The sequence below is a fragment of the Suillus plorans genome, assembly GCF_016647745.1.
Source record: "Suillus plorans strain S12 chromosome Unknown HD556scaffold_4, whole genome shotgun sequence".
Taxonomy (NCBI): domain Eukaryota; kingdom Fungi; phylum Basidiomycota; class Agaricomycetes; order Boletales; family Suillaceae; genus Suillus; species Suillus plorans.
In genome coordinates this window covers 260,538-278,040 of record NW_024537388.1, presented here as the reverse complement: position 1 = coordinate 278,040, position 17,503 = coordinate 260,538, and the positions used below count along the sequence as shown (strand labels likewise).

Here is a 17,503-nt window from a genome sequence, read left to right as displayed (position 1 = left end):
ATGTTCAGAGTTCTGGGCGCCTGACATGCCGAAGCAATCGAAAGCACCAAAGCAAACACCACGCAAGTCTGCAGTGTCGCCAGCTCTTACATTTCCAGACATCTTGCAGAAGGAAACTCTCGAATGTCGCGTGCTGCTGGAAGACCAAATTATCCTTATAGATGTTCGTTTCGTCTATGTATCGCAATGATTGCGCATTCTAAATGACAGACAGGAGTTTCTCTCTGTTGAAGAATGTAAACGTTTTGTGAAGTTTATCGACAACACTCCGTTGGAGTTAACACCTCCCAAGAAGAAAGGGGAAGCTGAGAGGGTCAATTGTAAGCATTTTGATCAGTAGTCTGCCCGCAGGAGTCGGTGCTCACCCGTAGTCCTAACTCTAGTTCGTTTTTCTGTGACCTCTCCTTCATTTGCTCAGAAGTTACATTCCCTTCTGTTACCACATCTCCCATCTTTCCCTCCTCCGGCTTCAGTCAGGCGGCGTCTTCCGCATGGCGAAAAGCGCTCGCCTCACTCATGCAACTCAAATATTCGCATGTACAAATACACGCCGTCGCAGTACTTTGGACCTCACTATGATGATTCTGTCCGTGACCCAGAGACGGAAGCAAAATCTGAATGGACAGTACTTGTTTACCTAACTGGAATCGAGGATGGAGTTGAAGGTGGCGAGGTACTAATCCGTGACTATGATTGTAAACTTCAAGACTGATTAGCATGTACAAGACACTGTTCTACAAGGATGAGCGGGGGAAAGCACGCGAAACCGTTGTAGCACCTCTAACGCGTGGAACTGTTCTTCTCCATCGGTCAGTGATCCAGGGCCTTGTTTCTTGACCGCAGACTAACACTGATTGACTAGCCACGGAAATGAATGCCTACTTCACGAGGGTTCGCTGGTCCGCAATGGAACCAAGTACATCCTCCGCTCAGATCTCATGTTCATGTGACGACAATCAACTACGATCGCCATATCCTTCACTCTCTTGTACTCGCGATCTCTGGTAATCAAGCCTAGGGCTTGGTTGGACTTCTAGGTCAATTGTCAACTTTCGATCAAGCTTTAAATCATGCATACTATCGACCTTGTCGCCACCTTTTGGTTGTCGGACGATGTCTCTCTATACTTATTCTCGAATGTATCTTGATGCTTGTACTCAAAACTTGTCCCAGGAAATTGCTGTGCCGACAGACAAAGGCCAAAGTTCAGTGTAATCCTCACTAATCGAGTTGTTTTAACGAGATGATTTCCCGCAAGTATCAAATACGGGAAAACCTATCGCCCCTTTTTTGAATGTCTCTTTTTCGGGACACCTGCCTCCACGACATCATCATCACGATCTCTCTCGTCCCTTCCAACGCCATCCTCACGTTTGCGTTTCTTTCCACCTGCTTTAGCTTCTTCCTTGAGCTCATTGATGGCCAAGCGGGCAGCCTCATCCACACGTTCTTTCAGCAACATTACTTCTTCCTTGTCTGTTGGCCAAAGTTCCATTTTCTTGTCTATAACCTTTTCTATTCGTTGGACGAGTTCCACATCGTATTGCGTCACCATTGTAATCGATTTTCCAGATCGACCTGCTCGCGCAGTACGTCCAACGCGGTGAATATAGTCCTTGGAATGGGTTGGAATATCGAAGTTGATGACAATGTCAACAGAAGGCAGATCAAGACCACTGTAAGAAGAGCGACTTGAATCAATACACAGGGATAGAAACAGATATAAGGAACAAACCGGCTAGCCACGTCAGTCGCCACGAGCAACTTGCGGTCTCCGCTCTTGAACTTGCCCAGAGCGCCTAAGCGTTGGCTTTGGCTCAGCTGACCGTGCAATGGAACTGCAGGAAAGCCAAGCGATCGTAACATGATTGACAGTCTGGAATAGAGAAATGGGAAAAATAAGCCGAGGATGATAAAATGATTGCAATTCACCACCTACCGTTGGGCATCATGCACTGTCCGGGTGAATATCATGATGGAGTTCGATGCAAGATGGTTGGCGAGATATATGAGATGCACATCTTTATGAACCAAGGGGACGAGTAGATAATATTGCAGCAAGGTGGACACGGTCTGGTATCTACATTGATTATCTCAGTACAGCTCAGGATGCCGATAATTTGCCCATACTTTGAAGAAACTTCAACCCGGATAGGGTTTACTAGACTGGCTCGCTGTAGCTTCGCAACTTTGGTGGTCATGGTAGCGGAGAACAGGTACGTTGTGCGCTCCTTGGGTATGACTTTGAGAATCTGGTCTATTTCAGGACCGAAATCCATGTCGAGAAGACGGTCTGCTTCATCCATAACCTGTGCAACTGTAAGGACTTGGGGTGCAAGGGCTGGGGAAAACGCACCAAGAATTTCAAGCTTCTTAGGCTGAACCCCTTCGTGTTCTGAAGATGATCGTTCAAACGACCGGGGGTTGCCACTATGATATGAGGCCGCTTAGCAAGGCCAACAGCCTGTTGCATCCTATCCATTCCCCCGACAAGAACCAAGGACCGTACCCCCATGGCGGAACCCAGACTCTCAAACTGCTGCGCTATCTGATATGCAAGTTCGCGGGTCGGTGCAAGAATGCACGCAAACAATCCTTTTGGCTCGTCCCAAAGTTTTTGTAAGATGGGAAGTGCGAACGCTGCAGTTTTTCCTGATCCAGTTTCCGCCACACCAATGATATCTCGACCTTCTAATGCATGAGGAAGTGCTTGTTGCTGAATCTCAGTAGGTTTTGTGAAGTTGATCTTATCTAGGGCTTCCAGTAAAGGATCTATGAGTCCCAGTTCTTTGAAGGTTTCTGGTGGTGTGGTCGACGTGCTTGCTTCTTCTGGCGAAGGCATACTGTCTGGCCGTAGTCGTCGACAGTAAAGTGATCCAGAGCAAAGGGTTCTAAAATGTTTTTCTCACGTTGACCGAGTAATAGCCAGAAGGTATTACCAACTGTAGTACTACTTCCTTCGCTGCGTCTAACAGTACACCACCCATCTAACATCTTCGAATGTCTAATCAGAATGTCCTAGTGACATACTCTGCACCAGTGTCGTTTTTGGCCTCAGAGAACTGGAAGCAAGTGCTAGCTGCCTTGCAATCTCAGCTACCGCTTCGGAGCATTCACTGGAAGTCAGCCTCCCGACCGAATCTCAAAACCATTCAGGAACTTGAACTTACTCTTGTTCCTTTGGATTCTCTCCGCGATGAACACACGTCACAAGTACCAGTCACTCTGTTAGAAAAGCCTTTACTCAACCTTTACGTTGTAACGTGCGAGGTAAACATGGTGAACAATCGGTAGCAGTAACTTGACGAGGTATTCAGGATAACGACTTGTACAAGACGACTGTGAAGAAACAGATCAAAGACTGGCATTCTTCTATATCTCAGCGGAAGAATCAAGAATGGATCATTGTGCACGTTGTTCGTTCTGATGTCAAGACCACAGACCGCAAGTTCTTCAACATGAAGAGCTCCGTCCTTGATAAGATAAAGGCAGATTTTAATATTGACAAGCGAGACCGGTGCGACTACCCCGCCTATCGTGTCTCTCCTCACGCTTACATGTATCAGATGCGTACAGTTGTCATGGACAGCGGGAGACCACAGTCCTGTCATATGGGCTGATCTTGTGAACAAGATCAAGGACGGTTTGCTGTCTGCTCTAGATGTATCCGTTTCTCAACGTGAAGAAGAGGTCAGACGCTCTGAGAGTCAGAGGCAAATGCCTGGTTGGAATTTCTGCACGTTTTTCATATTGAAGGCATGTCTCATACATGGCATTTTTTGAACGTATTCTAACTGAGATTTTTTGACTCTCAGGAAAGTCTTGCAAGCTCCTTTGAAGGAGTGAAACTTTTTGAAGATGCCCTGCACCAGTACAACGAGCTGGAAGTATCTTTCATCCAAGTTCTGAGAGAGAAGAACATGTCCTGGTTTGGTAGTCTCATTCAGCCTGTGGACAAGGACGACTCGGTGCCTCTACTCTCAATTACGAAGAAACATTATCGCGACCTTATCCTCGCCAACTCCATCTCAGTGTTCGATTTCCGGATATACTTGCTTTCTCGTCAGTGTGCTCTGCTAAATAAGATGCGTCGCCCCTCCGAGATTTGCCAGAAGGTCACCACCTTTTTGGGCACATTTGGTAGACGATTGCGAGAGGTAGAGGTCAGGGATCGCATCATACTATTCTGTATCGTAGAAACTCATGCCCTCTATAGGCCAAGTTATCGGAATACTTTATTGAGTCATGGATATTTTCTTCTGCTCTCAGTGTTGTCGATCAATGTGATACGTGGGCTACTATGACAGAACTGGATGGCATTCAGCTCGCGCGATTCAGTGCGAGCAAAGGTGAACTTCTTGAATTAGCCAAGACTCAGGTCAGATATCATTGCTAACACTCTCGCCATACCCTGATTTTGTTACAGCTCGACATCATTGGCGTAAAAGTAGGTCATCTGCCCAAAAAGCTGCCCTTTGCAACAACATGTATGGAAGAAACTGCCTTGCATCCAGAACAAATCAGTAAACGCTCATCGACGCGGCGGATAAGCAATCACGAGATCATACTAGCTATTAGGGACAAGGAGGCCTTTTATGACTTGTATTGCGCAACTTCAAATCGTGCCATCGACATGTACGTAAAGGCTGGCCGTCGCAAAATTGCGCTAAAACTGCATGGCTTCCTCGCCGCCCTGGACATGTAAGCCTACTGTTTGACATATGATCTGCCTTCTTATCACAGGACAGCCATCGAGGACGCCTGGCGAGTGCTCTGGCCATTTTTACATCCTTACCCGCACATTATGCACCTCATATGTGGATATCGCTAGAGTCCTTCGTACTCTCTCGTGCACTCGACATACATGCGGAGTTGAAAAATCCTCAAGACCGAGAGTGGATACATATCTTACTTGCATATATCAGGACATGCACAAATGACATGAGCAAAGAACTGACATCGGAGGTGGATCAAGAGAAGTCTGTTACCCAGCTTATTAGAGCACTTCACACTGCTGCAGCAAGCTTAGACTCAGGTGTGTGCTTGCCAAACGCACTGTGTCACAATCTGGAATGACTAAGAATTGGCAAATCGTAGATCTGGTTCACACAGACCATCCTATTATGGCAGTTCAAGTATCTGGCGATGCTACCTGTAGTGACGATGAAGACTTAGTCTTGGTAGATGCCACCGTTTCAAACCATCTACCATGTGTACGTGTTCATATGTCTTGACATTGTTTCCAGAGCTGATTTTGTATCAAGGATGTCTTTGTTGATGAAATTAACATAACATTGCGCGGTCGAGACTCTGAACGTCTGAAGTTCATCGCAAAGGTGGATAAACTTCCTCCTGGCCAATCGACCGTAACCCTATCTTGCCCGGTGCGTCTGACCATCTCAACGGTCTCCCGTGAAACTGAACTGCACACCATAGTCATCTTCGTGGGGTCTATATACTCTTGAGAGCAGTGAAATAGTGATGTCGCGTGTCCACTTTCAATGGCAACATACGGGTACTGCGACGACCACTGCTCCCAAGAGGAATCAGATTTCATTGGTGCGCGTGCCACACAGTTTGCGCGCATTGGATGTACAGGTGCGTCAACCTCAGCAAAGTAAGTGGTATAATCTTCTTGACTGTAATAATTTTAACTTATGGATTCAAGCTGAGCTTGGAACGACATCACACCTCTTGCTTGTGATTTCCACTGGCCGGAATGACATCTCGAGGGCAACTATTAAGCTAACTCCGCCTTCTGGAGTACGATTCAACTATTCTGCGGCACGCTTAGAGGCCGAAGGTCAGTGTTTTCAATACATTTTGATATATTTTTGAACCAGGACAAGGTACGGAGACTCTTGAGGCCTCTGATAATGCTATCGTCCTTCTGGATGCTCCCGTCGACGCGGACATCATAATTTCGCTGCCACACTCCGATGCTTCGAGATATCATACAATGGTAAGCATTTTTTTCCCAGAAAAGACGACTCTTATTCCTGCACTGAAGAAAATCTGGTTAAATGTGACATATAACACGCAATCCTCAATGGGTGTGATCCGCACCTTGCAAACCTCAAGAGTTGTCACGGTCTCACTACCCATAGCAGTTAATGTAGAAGACTTTTTCCGCGGCAAAAGGTTCCATCATTATATCACCTTGCACTTTGTTCTGAAGTTCTTTTAGACTATTTTCCAAGTTTACTATCTCGGCAACTTCCCACCAGCACGTTCGAATATCCTCGACAGAGCTGCAGGGTGCACGAAGTCTCGATGGGGTGAAGATCTCAGGCTGTCGTCCGAGCCGTCCTGTTGTGGTAGGATTCTATATTTTCGCTGTTTACTGAAGATAATAAACTTCACATAGACCGTTATGCCAGAACATCCCGTGAACTTCTTGTTCTCCATAGAGTCGTCGAATGGACCTGGTGCGTTGTTAGCCAGTTTGCTTGTCGAATGCTGAGAGAAACCCAGTTCTTGATCCATTGAACCTTGTTATTAAATACCGCATACTACGTGACGGTGAGGATTCTCTCTATCCAGTATTACCTTGACTGCAGCTATGTGTTATCTAGAGGTGGAGGCATTAGTTCGACAAACGGTGGAAACTGTGTTGTCAAGCATGCCAGTCGAGAAGCCCCAATACGGCTCTCCACGACGTATGCTCATCGACAAACTGGTCGCACAACTGGAGAGTGACGCTGAATGGGTAGAAGCATACAGAGCTACTGGTGAAATTATCTTACCTCGTTCGTTTGAAGATGACGGGGATTTCCAGGGACCTATTTTGGAGGTTCGTTTGTCGATTTCTGGTTCTGTTGCTCTTGCTCATCATGCGTGACCTTTAGGCATTGGCGCAATGTCGCCCAGAGACTGCATCACCCTGCCCTTGGAGAGAGATCAAGATACCAGTTGACGTGCCAAGGATGAATGTTGGTATTTCTCAGTTGTCCCTAACGACACCCGCATTGACCTAGCCTGTCTGTAACAGATTGTGACTGCAGCACAAATCACTATTCAACCCTCTTCACTTCCCAGTGACATTCAGTCAGCTCAACTACCGCCAATCTACGCAGGCCAACCAATCAACGCAACCCTCATCTTCAAGACATCTTTTCATTGGGCTGAGAAAGAGGGCAAACAGCGTTGCTACACGATGCGATACGATGTCGAAGAGCGTGTCAAGGATTGGCTTTTGTGTGGACGAAAACGTGGAGATTTCGTTGCAACTGTAAGTCCCACTGGTATTAGTTCATTCCCACGATCTAAACGATGTCTAGGACGGTGGTTCATTTGCTGTTCCGTTGACATTGATAGCTCTGCATCACGGCGAAATTACCTTACCCAAGGTCGACGTTCGACCACTACCGATATTAACGCAAGCCTCGATGGGGTCTACAGTGCCAAGCGCTGATGCTTGTCAAGTTCATGGAGCTGAAAAGGTTTTGATTCTGCCCAGAGGTGGCAGAAGTACATATATCGTAGGTATGGGCGGCGAGTACGAATGAATGTACCAACGACTATTCCTTTTGGGAGACTTTTTTTTGGGAGACTTGACTACGGTTGCTGTTTGAACGCCTTGAAAACATCTTTCCTTCTGGGTATCCGAACCATACCCCAAGTAGTGTCACAAGATTTGCTGCGAGGAGAAGGCCAGATGAAAATGGTGTAGATGGATAAACGTTCCAGGCGTATTCGATTGCGCCTATGAGTGCCATTCTTTGTACATATTAGAACGCAAAGATACACCTTCCTGTATGAAGAGACCCACTGCATGATAAAAGGGAACCTTGTTCTTTGAGTAAGAAGAGGCAACTGCTGTGAATACCACGAGTAGAATTGGTAGTGCAATGATCGTGCAAAGATGATGCCTATGAGGTTGGACGTCACAAGCACAGTAGCAACGTCTGGTGCACAAGTCAGCAAACAAAAATTGACGAACTCCTAGAAAGACTCACAATCGGGATCGACAGGCGCCAAACCAGCAGGTAGACCGGGTCGCCGGAAACCTCTCTGCAGAACCCTAGCTACGCCACCGTCGCCGCGACACCATCGAAATAATCCAAAGGCAATCAATACCGTTACGTGACCCAGAAGTAAGCCTTTCGCCCATGCGGGACTCAAAAATGTTCGTTCATCAACAAAACGCCAATTGACGGTCCACTTGTACAGGAAAACACGTGATAAATCGAATGCATTCTGCAAGTAGGACTTTGCATTTGAAATGAGGAAAGAGCGTGCAAGTAGAGTTTGAGTGCATGCCAAAACGAGCATGTGTCGGATGGTCGCGAAGAGGCCGTGTCGTTTGAAGAGAATGACTAGTAGACCTGGCAGATATAGTATTGCTGACATTTTGACAGAGAGAGCGAGGCTTGTACAAAGTTATGGATGTCCAACATCAGTGAAGAAAGTATAGGCCTCACCTGAATAACAAGATACCCACGTCATCCCAAGCGCTCTGGAAAGCGAGAATCGCTGCTTGCACAAAGATTAATGACCAGCAGTCATTGAATAGGCGTAGAACGAAGATAGAATGCAGCCTTTTACTGAGCGGTAGTAGCAGAAGCGTCCAATTTGGAACCTTTGCTTTCTTGTATATCGCGCATACGAGAGTGATGGATAGTACGTATAGACCGCCGTAAATCTGTTGGGCTCGCGCAACATTGCGACCAGCGTCTGTGATTAGATGAAGAAGACGGTGAATATGAACATGTCCAGCTGGATAGCTAGTTTCGTCAAGGTAAGCGCAGTGTATATTCGTCAGGTTGACTTACACTAAAGGACCTGTGGGACCTGTGATATTGACATAGTCGCGCTCTCCCTTCAGGTAAAGGTCAATGTGGACCATGTACGTTTCCCAGTCGATTTCGGTATCTGGCTGATGTGTCGGTCATGGTGTTATGCGAGCTAGTGAGACGCGCTAACAGGGAACGAACCGCATTATGAGTTGAGTGAGGATAGCATCTCCGAGAACGACAAGAGATGCAATAATCCAGAAATATTGCTGGTCGAATAAAAACAACCAGACGTACTTGAAGACAGAACTCTGCATGAACATGGAAGATGAGACCTTGAGGCCCATGGGAGTCCGAATCAATCAAACGTTCACTGTTCCAAGTACGGCAAAAACAACTGCCCCAGTGAGGCTCGAACTCACGACCTTCCGATGAAACGATTCGTAACAGTCGGACGCTGTAACCAACTCAGCCATGGGGCACATGTATGTGATGCGTTTTCGGATCAACACAACCAGTTTGGAGCCTATCAGAGAATAATTTTTGTGTTTATATACCCCAACAAACGACAGAAACTGTTAACTCTACTACGGTAGTGTACGAGATAAGGAAAATAAGGATTGCCGATAATCTGTGTTAAAGTGTTGTTTTTTCCTAGCTTGCGGGAGAACTGAGAGAAGTTCAGTACATACTATGTAGAATTGCAATAAACCATACCAAAAATGATTAATGAGGATGGAAAAGACTGGCCGACGGCGGCCCGGCAGGACATACCAGTACTACACAACTACAGTGTTTTTTTAAAGAATCTACGCTCACTGCCACTGCGACCGACATAATGTTCACTCAAGCCGTTACGTCGTTTGACAGCTGGCTCCCTCAGGAGGTGATGGAGAACATTGCTTTCTTCGCCGTAGGTGAAAAGTGGCAAAATCCCTACAAAAAGTTTATCCCAAATTGGTCGAAAAAATGCGTCACCTGAGCGATTCGAACACTCGCGGGCAAAGCCCAACCGCTTCGCTGTATAGCAGGCGATCCCGTTAACCACTCCGGCAAAGTGACTTGTTTGCAGATTGCAATATATACTTAATCGCATACGGGAGGTTGGCAACCCATGAAAACTTCTTTCATCGTTCTAGTATCATTTGGTCCTGTAAATAGTACATGAAACAAATGTGTCCCTTGTGAACTCGCTAGCTAGCAAGTGAAAGTTTGGCATGTCAAGAACTGCAGTCCCGAGGTACGCAGTAGGGCTACCATGCACATCATAGTAGTCTCTGATGAGGGCGAACGTGTATGTGGTACCCGCTGCTCCTTTCTGCAGTTGACATGTTGACATCTTATGGGATATTATATCTGCACAGTGGAGCACTCACGCCAATGATTCCGATTGCATACAATGATATTAAATAGTAACATCGAAATTCAGTGTCAAGTTACGGCGATGACAGTGGATGATATCAAGGAAACCATTGTTTGACTGCATGGAATGAAATAAACATATCCCGAGTTCGACCACCTGGAGCTGTGAGTACAAAGAAAACATCTTGATCAGACACGAACGGGTATCAATGAGTATGGTATGTACTTGGTGCGTTATCGAGGATGCATTTCGTCATTTGCTTGACAGGAAAGAATGCCCCGAACTCTTGCAGGATGTACGCCTCACGTCATTGCTTGGAAGTTTTGTCACTCGGACGTGCGTAGGGGAAATTGAACTTCCGAAGAATTTGGGAGGTGCAAGTTGGATGCAAGCACAATCAGGTGAGTTGCTGATTCGGAGGCGGCGTCACGACCTATTCCGAGTTGATTCCAATAGTGAGTTTCGGCATAGGTCGCTCACGACCGTATCTAGGAATTTGAAAGTATGATGAATTCAGTATTCTTGCTGTCATCTACAGTGAGGCAGGACACGGGCCATCAGCCAAACTGCCGACTACGAGAAGTTACGGTGTTCCGAGGGTGAGCGATATGAATGATTCCGGGTGAAAGGAGATATATATACCTTGATGATAGTTACAGCGAGTTCTACCACGTCATAACGAGGAGACCATTGATTGTTAGAAGCGATTTGCCATCCGAAAAAGACAGGAGCAAGCTCCGAGAGACTTGACGATGAACACGAGGCTAAGTGTGTCCGCGTGAGTTTGAATTTTCGCATGTATGTAAAGGGTTGGCCATGAAAGGATATTATTAAGTACCATGAGTCTGGCATGAGGGACTACTGTAACGGTCGTGATCCTAGCTACCGACGACATCTTAGTACAGCATTAACAGCGTCAGTCTTACTGTCTGGTCACTGCTTGTAATCACCTTTCACTTTCACTGCTCCACAACTTGTTCTGCTCTAGTCACCTTCTTTCTTTCATTCTGGCCACACGGCCATGAAAGCATTTCTGAACAGGTTTAACAGAGGCCTGTCATCAAAGGACAAGGACAGAGACAGGGACAAGGACAAGGAAAAAGAGAAAGAAAAAGATCGTGACAATGTCTCTGTTTTGACCAAGGACCGCAGTGACAACTCCTCTACCAACTCCCACTCACCCCCCAGCCGAGAAAAGCGTGAGCTAGTTCAGCTTCCACCACTCCCAAACTGGCCTCCTACCAATGAGAGGCTCTCTATCGAGCCTGTCAGTAGACCAGCAACCGACACCAGTAGTAGACATGTCACTTCTCCCAGCCTGATTCAAATCCAACGCTCTACTAGTGCAGGTACAGTCAATACCAGTGCAGGAACTCCTACTTCAATTTCATCGCATAAACCACTTCCCGACATCTGTGCTCGCCCTTTACCTCCAATCGAGGAGCCCCTTGACGACGACAGTGGCGTCGGCCTTACCATTTCCCCGCCTACACACGACCCGGACCCTGCAAATCGTCGCAAGGCAAATGGTAGTACCACATCAAACGACGTACAGAAAAAGGTGGCCTTCCTTTCACCCCCTCCGACACCCTCGCCTCTTAATACCCAACTTCCGGATACATCGGTGCTCAGCCCCTCTCAAATTGTTCAGACGCCCTCGGGCGCCCCGCTCAAAACCACCGTGTCGCGTTTTCAGGCAACACATGGTAAAGACACGCGTGGCTCCATCTCCACAGCCGCCTCAACATCACGCACTGACCTCGCTGCAAAGTCTACTACCACTACCGCCATTTCTTCTCCATCCACGTCCATCACTGTAGCCCCTGCTTCATCAACCAATACTGCAAAAGCCACGAGTACACGCACAGCAGTCTCCCCTTACCCAGGCTCAATGCGCTCCAACACGCCCTATTCTCAAATGTCCAATACCAGCAGCCGCATTCTCGCAGTCACCTCATGGAGTGAGGCTGCAGAAGAAGACCTCGTCAGCAACCTTGGTCCCCGTGAGCGCACTCGTCAAGAAGTCCTATGGGAAATCGTGGCTTCTGAAGAGCGGTGCGCTGCCCCTCCCCACACACTGATCCATTGATCCTGATGCGATCGTTGTATTCGCTACAGATATGTAAATGACCTGACAAAAATGAAAGAGTCCTTTATCGAGCCCCTTCTCCACCCTTATGCCACGCCTCCTCCTGTCAGCCCTACACCGACACCATTCAACGAGTACGATGACTACGGTAGGGTTGAATCACCGCAGGAATCGATCGATGTCCTGCCCATTGCTGCACGCTTCATGAGCCCTCTTGGCTTCCATGCTGATGGAGCATCCAAGCCTGCAGATGCAGCTCCAAAGCCTGCAGATGGTCGCAGCCTTGCTACCACGACACCTCAAATTGATGATGAAAGTGACGAGGATGCTGAGGATACGTTAGGCGAGGGGCTGCAAACCAATCGCGCCAATCCAAGCCATTCTCGCTCTCCATATCATGGGGGAGGTGGCAGAGCAACCAAAATACATGATATCGTCCCCTTCCCTTCACGTTCGCACGCATCCCTTCCTGCACCCCAGCGTAAGCTCGCTACCACTTCCTCTCAATCACTGGGAGACAAGGATAAGGAGCGGGAGCGTAAAGACAGTGTTAAGACCACTCCTCCACAAGGCACTCGGGTATTGCGCAAGTTCAAGCGCTCGACCTCGCAGGCCAGTAGTCCTCTCCAGACTGCAGTCCCTCCGCACCTACTGCCCGAGGATCTACGCATATGCCTCGAAGTTATTGAAAGCGGTGTGCTTGATGGACACGTTAAGCTCAGCGAAGGCCTGTTGAAGCGGTACGAGGAGCAATACCCTCTTGTCCGGTCCCTCGCAGATGTATTTGTCTCAAGTGTGAGTATCAGAGTTCTTATTTGACACAATATACTCATGCTACGTTAGTCTCATATCTTCCAAGGCTATGCAACATATGTCTTACATCTTGAGCGTGCGCTCGAGCAGGTGGATAACGCTTTGAGCACCGCAAGCGCTGCCAAGAAGCCCAAGAACCAAGATGCCGCTGAATGGCTCAAGGTTTGTAAGTCCCTACAGCGGCTGGAAGAGCTGGCGGCCGATAAGGGTGAAACTGGGCTTGCTATCACCCTCTCGAAGCCCTTCCAGCGCCTCCTCAAATACCCTCTACTCTTCCAAAACCTACTCTTCCACACAGATCCGAGCACGTTTGAGTATGAGAGTACTCTGCAGATGGTCGCAGAAGTCGAGACGATTGTGCGCAGCATTGAGGACGAGAAGATACAGAAAGAGGACCGTGACAAGACGCGTGATGTGTTTGCCCGCATCGAGGGACTTGACAAGGTGAAGCAGCTTGCGATCCCGAAGCCGTCAAGGTTGCTGCTGGAGGAACGGCAGATTTTTGGGTCTCTACATGACTCAGGCCCGTCGAAAGGCCCAGGGTCGAGTCCGCCACCAGTCGTTAACGCCAAGGGCGTAAAGGGCAAGACGTCATTCCGCCGGCTGAGTGATGTGCTGGGCACGGGCTCAGGCATGGGGGGCAAGAAGGACCTGTGGCTTGTGGTATTTAATGATGTTGTCCTACGGTGCCAGCGCACGGGGACGACATCATTACCATTGGTTTCAGGGTCGAACTCGAGGGCGACTTCGTTGCCAGAGATGCAGGGGAAGTCAAAGTATGCCACAACAGGGCGGAGAAATTCGCATACGAAGCCGAGGAATCTGTACAAATTTCTCAAGGTAAAGCACCGGTGACACTGTTTGACTCGTTCTCACTCTGGCATAGATCGAGACTTGGGCGATTGGAGATGTCGTCCAGCCCAGGGAAGGGGTTGTCTCTATGGAAGAGTATGTATCTTATACTCGTATCACTGATGTCTGCTGAGCGGTTTGTAGCGTTGTACGCTCCAAAGCAGAAGCACGGTCTGCTGCGCAGCCTAAGATCGTCCCTCTCCCTGACGACGAGGAAGATGGCGAGGGAGAGTCGGATGACTCAGACAAGAAGAGTAAAATGAGTTTCTCATACTGGGGTGCAGACAGGATCACTCTCCAGAAACCAGTCCTCAAGCCCAAGCAACACGGCGTCGTTGGTTCAACACGTCGTGTATCTCCAGGCGGCACGTCCTCATATAGCAGGGAGTCCTCTGCGAACGCTAAGTTTGGGACTCGTCTAGCTTCGGTCGACCATCCCTCTCATTCTACGCGTCCCATGAGCAGGCGAACGCAAACAACACCCAGCACGCGCACACGTGTGAATGCTTCAGAAGACAGCCATTCTATGAAGGCTACCGTCACGCGACCTGCTTGGGACATGAGCACTCGCGGCAATCCGCATGCCCCTGGCATGAAGCGGTCTCGCCAGACCTCGCAAACGAGCGGAGCCGCCCGCGCAACCTCCACCACCACCAAACCGCAAGTCTCTCCTGTTGGATCTGAAGACTCGGGGGTGGGCTTGTACCGTCAAATAGTGGCCCAGGATCCATCATTGGTCACATAGTCAGACCTCTTGCTCTCATCAATCAGGCCTATATTTCCGCTAGCTTTTCTCGTCGGTCCATCTTCACTACAATCATTGCATATTGCGCTCTCTTACTTTATTACCTCCTTACCCTCATCGCACAGCCGACACACACTCATTCATTGTTCACCTCGCTCTTACGTCTCTTATCTCTTCCCCCTGCTATGTCAGAGTCGGTACCCAATTATTTGATGATACCATATCACTCTCGTTCTTCCTCAGGCTCCTTCAATCTTTATCACATTCTCTATTTGGAACACAAACATCGAACAATTGACAATCATCCAATCATTCCTGATCTCATCTAAAGTACTTGAGATGTGCTCCCCTATGCTCTCAGGGTCTAGAGCTACTACGATGCAGTCACCACCCTATATACAGTTTTAATCCCGCACACCTTCGTGCTTCTTCGCTATCTATTGTACGACACTATTTTGATCGATTTAGTCTCTTTCGTACGCCGCGTTGTGAATGCTGACGCTACGCCCGCTTGGGTCCGAGGAACAACCCCAGTCGCCTCGTGGTATCCAGCTGGATAGAACTCAAAAAAAACCCAAAAAAGAGTTGACCCAAACTTACCGTACTGCAGTCTTCGCTGCGGCTTCAGAGGGGAAAAGACCTGACGAATATGAGAACGTGTACTTCGAATTGGTTTACTTCTAGATATCGCTTACCGTCGAATATTTCTCGAATGTAATAAGCTTCCTTTGTATCTGGGGTATCGACTGGCCAGCGCTCCGCACGCTTAGCGAAATCTTTATCAGAAACAAAGGCGGCTGCGTTATCCTTGATGCTGTGATCGAAGTCCATCAGCCCGCATATCTCGCTACCGATAGGAAAACGTGTAGACCAACCCGTCTATCCAAGAATATCCAACACCGTCTGAGAATTGCTCCTTTTGGCGCCATAGGATAGACTTTGGGAGATAAGGCTAAAGTTCGAGGATGAGCAGAGCAAGTGTGGAGAATATCGGGATCGACAGACCGTCCCCTCTGGCCTACAGTCAAATGCCTTCCGAAGAATGTACTGTATGAAAACGATGAGGCATGAATGTCCAGAAATACTCAGCGGGTGGGAAAGCTGACCTTCTCCATCTTCGGACGACCATCTTCGTCAACCGCTTGGTTTGAGTCCTTTTTAAACATCTTTTCCTTCGCGTCGATGTTCATAGCGACTTCTAGAAAAGCCTTGTCGAGGAAGGGTACCCGAGCTTCCAAGCCCCAGGCCATCGTCGACCTATGCGCGGATCCGTCAATGATCCGAGGGAAAGTGGGATTCTCAAAACTAACTTGTTGGCACGCAGGCAATCAGCAGTGTGAAGATTCTTGACACGCCGAACACATTCCTGATGGAAAGAGTCACTGTTTGGAGCAGCATGGAAATACAGATAGCCTTGACAGCGCGTTAATTGAGCTCGCTGCGGCAAATTCAAGGCATCTTACCGCCAAGAATTTCATCGCTACCCTCCCCGCTGAGAACCATCTTAACACCCATCGCCTTGATTTTCCGGCTGAGGAGGTACATTGGTGTGCTTGCACGAACGGTTGTCACATCATAGGTCTCAAGGTGGTAGATAACATCTGGGATGGCGTCCAGGCCCTCCTGGACTGTGAAAACATATTCGTGGTGCACGGTACCCAGGAAGTGTGCTGCTTTCCTGGCAGCAAGCAAGTCAGGCGAGTTCTCCAGTCCGATTGAGAATGAATGCAATTGTGGCCACGAAGCCAGCATAGCTATGGCAATTTTCAGCGTGGAAATATGGAGTGAAATTCAGTGCGCCTACCCTGCTGTGTCAGATCGTCCATCCTTGGCGTTGGAGGACCACTGGTGGACTCAGCAAGCTTGCGCTGGCGAGCTTCGTACTGAGCTCGAGCAACCTTTTCTGTCTCCCTTGCAGCTATGGAAGCGATCAAGCTACTGTCCAGTCCACCACTAAGGAGAACACCATAAGGCACCTCAGACATAAGCCGCTTGCGCACTGCAGCTTCTAGGGTTTCCCGGAGAAGGGTATAATCTACGGGTGTGGTCGCCAGCACAGGGTTTGTTTCTGCATCTCCATCCCACCAGGATGGCTGGAAGTAACGTGTCGTTGACTGGTCACGGCTGTCGTAGACATGACCAGGGGGAAATGAAATAATCGTGTCGCATTCATCGACGAGAGCCTTTAGCTCTGAGGAAAAATACGTTGCACCTGGGTGCTTCGAGCTCCATCCTTGGTATAATGTTGTAATCCCAATGGGGTCTCGGGAGGCGATTACTCTAGTAGGAGTCACAGACTCATCCAGAAGTACGAATGAAAACATGCCGTCGAGCATGCTACAAAGATCCTTGCCATGTTTTTTGTACTGCAGATCGTCAGTAATTGCCACAGACGGATGTATAGCACAACAGACCAGAGGAATGATGACCTCGCAATCCGAGTGTGTCTTGAAACTGGCAGTTGAGCCGAGGGTCGCACGAAGTGCTAGATGATTATAGATTTCACCGTTGACAGCGAGTATGACTTGACCATCCTCGCTGACGAGGGGCTGGGCACCGGTGTCTTAAGCCACAACGGGTCAGGATCAATAATAGAATGAATGATAAGTCACGCACCAACACCAACAATGGCAAGGCGTTCGTGAAGAAGTATGCCTTCCTTTCCGACAAAACACCCGGACCAGTCAGGTCCACGATGACGAAGACGTTTTGAGAGAGCCAAAAATCGAGTGCGCTCAGCCGGCGGGTTTTCTATGCCATGAACTGCAAGTATACCACACATTTTGGAGAGGATAACGATAAAACACCTCTTGACTCACATACATTTTGGCAGCTCTAGTGACTCGACCAGATAAGATAAAAAATTGATGCTTAGGTAATGATAGATCTTCAAACCTTACCAATTC

At 48.2% G+C, this 17,503-nt stretch overlaps 6 protein-coding genes and 2 non-coding genes across 8 annotated transcripts; 3 read left to right on the top strand and 5 right to left on the bottom strand.

Moving 5' to 3' along the window:
• Positions 1-25: 25 nt before the first annotated feature.
• On the top strand, positions 26-950 carry HD556DRAFT_1226690 (uncharacterized protein; the record flags this gene model as incomplete). The annotated part of the gene is made up of 5 exons (XM_041297099.1): positions 26-163; positions 215-320; positions 384-673; positions 727-809; positions 863-950. The coding sequence occupies 5 exons, from the start codon at positions 26-28 to the stop codon at positions 948-950; spliced, it is 705 nt and encodes a 234-aa protein (XP_041165977.1).
• A 326-nt stretch (positions 951-1,276) lies between these two features.
• On the bottom strand, positions 1,277-2,891 carry HD556DRAFT_1517031 (DEAD-domain-containing protein; the record flags this gene model as incomplete). The annotated part of the gene is made up of 5 exons (XM_041309085.1): positions 2,357-2,891; positions 2,131-2,309; positions 1,940-2,080; positions 1,736-1,876; positions 1,277-1,691 (listed from the first exon to the last, which is right to left on the bottom strand). Exons 1-5 carry the CDS (start codon positions 2,840-2,842, stop codon positions 1,277-1,279), a joined length of 1,362 nt encoding a protein of 453 aa, XP_041165976.1. The 5' UTR covers positions 2,843-2,891.
• Positions 2,892-3,000: 109 nt separating this feature from the next.
• HD556DRAFT_1226613 (trafficking protein particle complex subunit 10) lies at positions 3,001-7,508 on the top strand (the record flags this gene model as incomplete). Its single annotated transcript, XM_041297088.1, has 20 exons — positions 3,001-3,270; positions 3,318-3,517; positions 3,567-3,740; positions 3,800-4,163; positions 4,217-4,378; positions 4,427-4,701; positions 4,749-5,035; positions 5,098-5,213; positions 5,265-5,384; positions 5,437-5,617; positions 5,669-5,803; positions 5,850-5,962; positions 6,011-6,141; positions 6,188-6,317; positions 6,368-6,428; positions 6,475-6,522; positions 6,576-6,793; positions 6,849-6,932; positions 6,992-7,231; positions 7,281-7,508. 20 exons carry the CDS (start codon positions 3,001-3,003, stop codon positions 7,506-7,508), a joined length of 3,537 nt encoding a protein of 1,178 aa, XP_041165975.1.
• A 12-nt stretch (positions 7,509-7,520) lies between these two features.
• On the bottom strand, positions 7,521-9,052 carry HD556DRAFT_1226658 (mannosyltransferase; the record flags this gene model as incomplete). Its single annotated transcript, XM_041297094.1, has 6 exons — positions 7,521-7,719; positions 7,772-7,907; positions 7,959-8,371; positions 8,424-8,726; positions 8,775-8,874; positions 8,926-9,052. 6 exons carry the CDS (start codon positions 9,050-9,052, stop codon positions 7,521-7,523), a joined length of 1,278 nt encoding a protein of 425 aa, XP_041165974.1.
• Positions 9,053-9,132: 80 nt separating this feature from the next.
• Positions 9,133-9,217, bottom strand: HD556DRAFT_t20. The gene has a single exon. It is a non-coding gene; the product is annotated as a tRNA-Asn (tRNA).
• Positions 9,218-9,707: 490 nt separating this feature from the next.
• On the bottom strand, positions 9,708-9,797 carry HD556DRAFT_t19. The gene has a single exon. It is a non-coding gene; the product is annotated as a tRNA-Ser (tRNA).
• Positions 9,798-10,933: 1,136 nt separating this feature from the next.
• On the top strand, positions 10,934-14,909 carry HD556DRAFT_596235 (Dbl domain-containing protein). Its single transcript, XM_041311045.1, has 5 exons — positions 10,934-12,153; positions 12,217-12,982; positions 13,031-13,840; positions 13,887-13,948; positions 13,997-14,909. Exons 1-5 carry the CDS (start codon positions 11,120-11,122, stop codon positions 14,595-14,597), a joined length of 3,273 nt encoding a protein of 1,090 aa, XP_041165973.1. The 5' UTR covers positions 10,934-11,119; the 3' UTR covers positions 14,598-14,909.
• Positions 14,830-17,468, bottom strand: HD556DRAFT_596080 (asparagine synthase-domain-containing protein). The gene is made up of 11 exons (XM_041311044.1): positions 17,214-17,468; positions 17,012-17,160; positions 16,402-16,963; positions 16,061-16,351; positions 15,908-16,010; positions 15,704-15,854; positions 15,603-15,644; positions 15,473-15,549; positions 15,293-15,411; positions 15,198-15,237; positions 14,830-15,149 (listed from the first exon to the last, which is right to left on the bottom strand). The coding sequence occupies exons 1-11, from the start codon at positions 17,377-17,379 to the stop codon at positions 15,062-15,064; spliced, it is 1,788 nt and encodes a 595-aa protein (XP_041165972.1). The 5' UTR covers positions 17,380-17,468; the 3' UTR covers positions 14,830-15,061.
• Between the last annotated feature and the right edge of the window lie 35 nt (positions 17,469-17,503).

Excerpts from the sequence above, each read along its gene's own strand:
- HD556DRAFT_596235 (XM_041311045.1), top strand. The coding sequence starts at position 11,120 with ATGAAAGCATTTCTGAACAGGTTTAACAGAGGCCTGTCATCAAAGGAC. Across the intron at positions 12,154-12,216 it reads ATCGTGGCTTCTGAAGAGCG|ATATGTAAATGACCTGACAA; the intron begins GTGCGCTGCCCC and ends TATTCGCTACAG. Across the intron at positions 12,983-13,030 it reads CAGATGTATTTGTCTCAAGT|TCTCATATCTTCCAAGGCTA; the intron begins GTGAGTATCAGA and ends ATGCTACGTTAG.
- HD556DRAFT_596080 (XM_041311044.1), bottom strand. The coding sequence starts at position 17,379 with ATGTGTGGTATACTTGCAGTTCATGGCATAGAAAACCCGCCGGCTGAG. Across the intron at positions 16,011-16,060 it reads TAGCGATGAAATTCTTGGCG|GCTATCTGTATTTCCATGCT; the intron begins GTAAGATGCCTT and ends CGCGCTGTCAAG. Across the intron at positions 15,855-15,907 it reads GATTGCCTGCGTGCCAACAA|GTCGACGATGGCCTGGGGCT; the intron begins GTTAGTTTTGAG and ends ATCCGCGCATAG.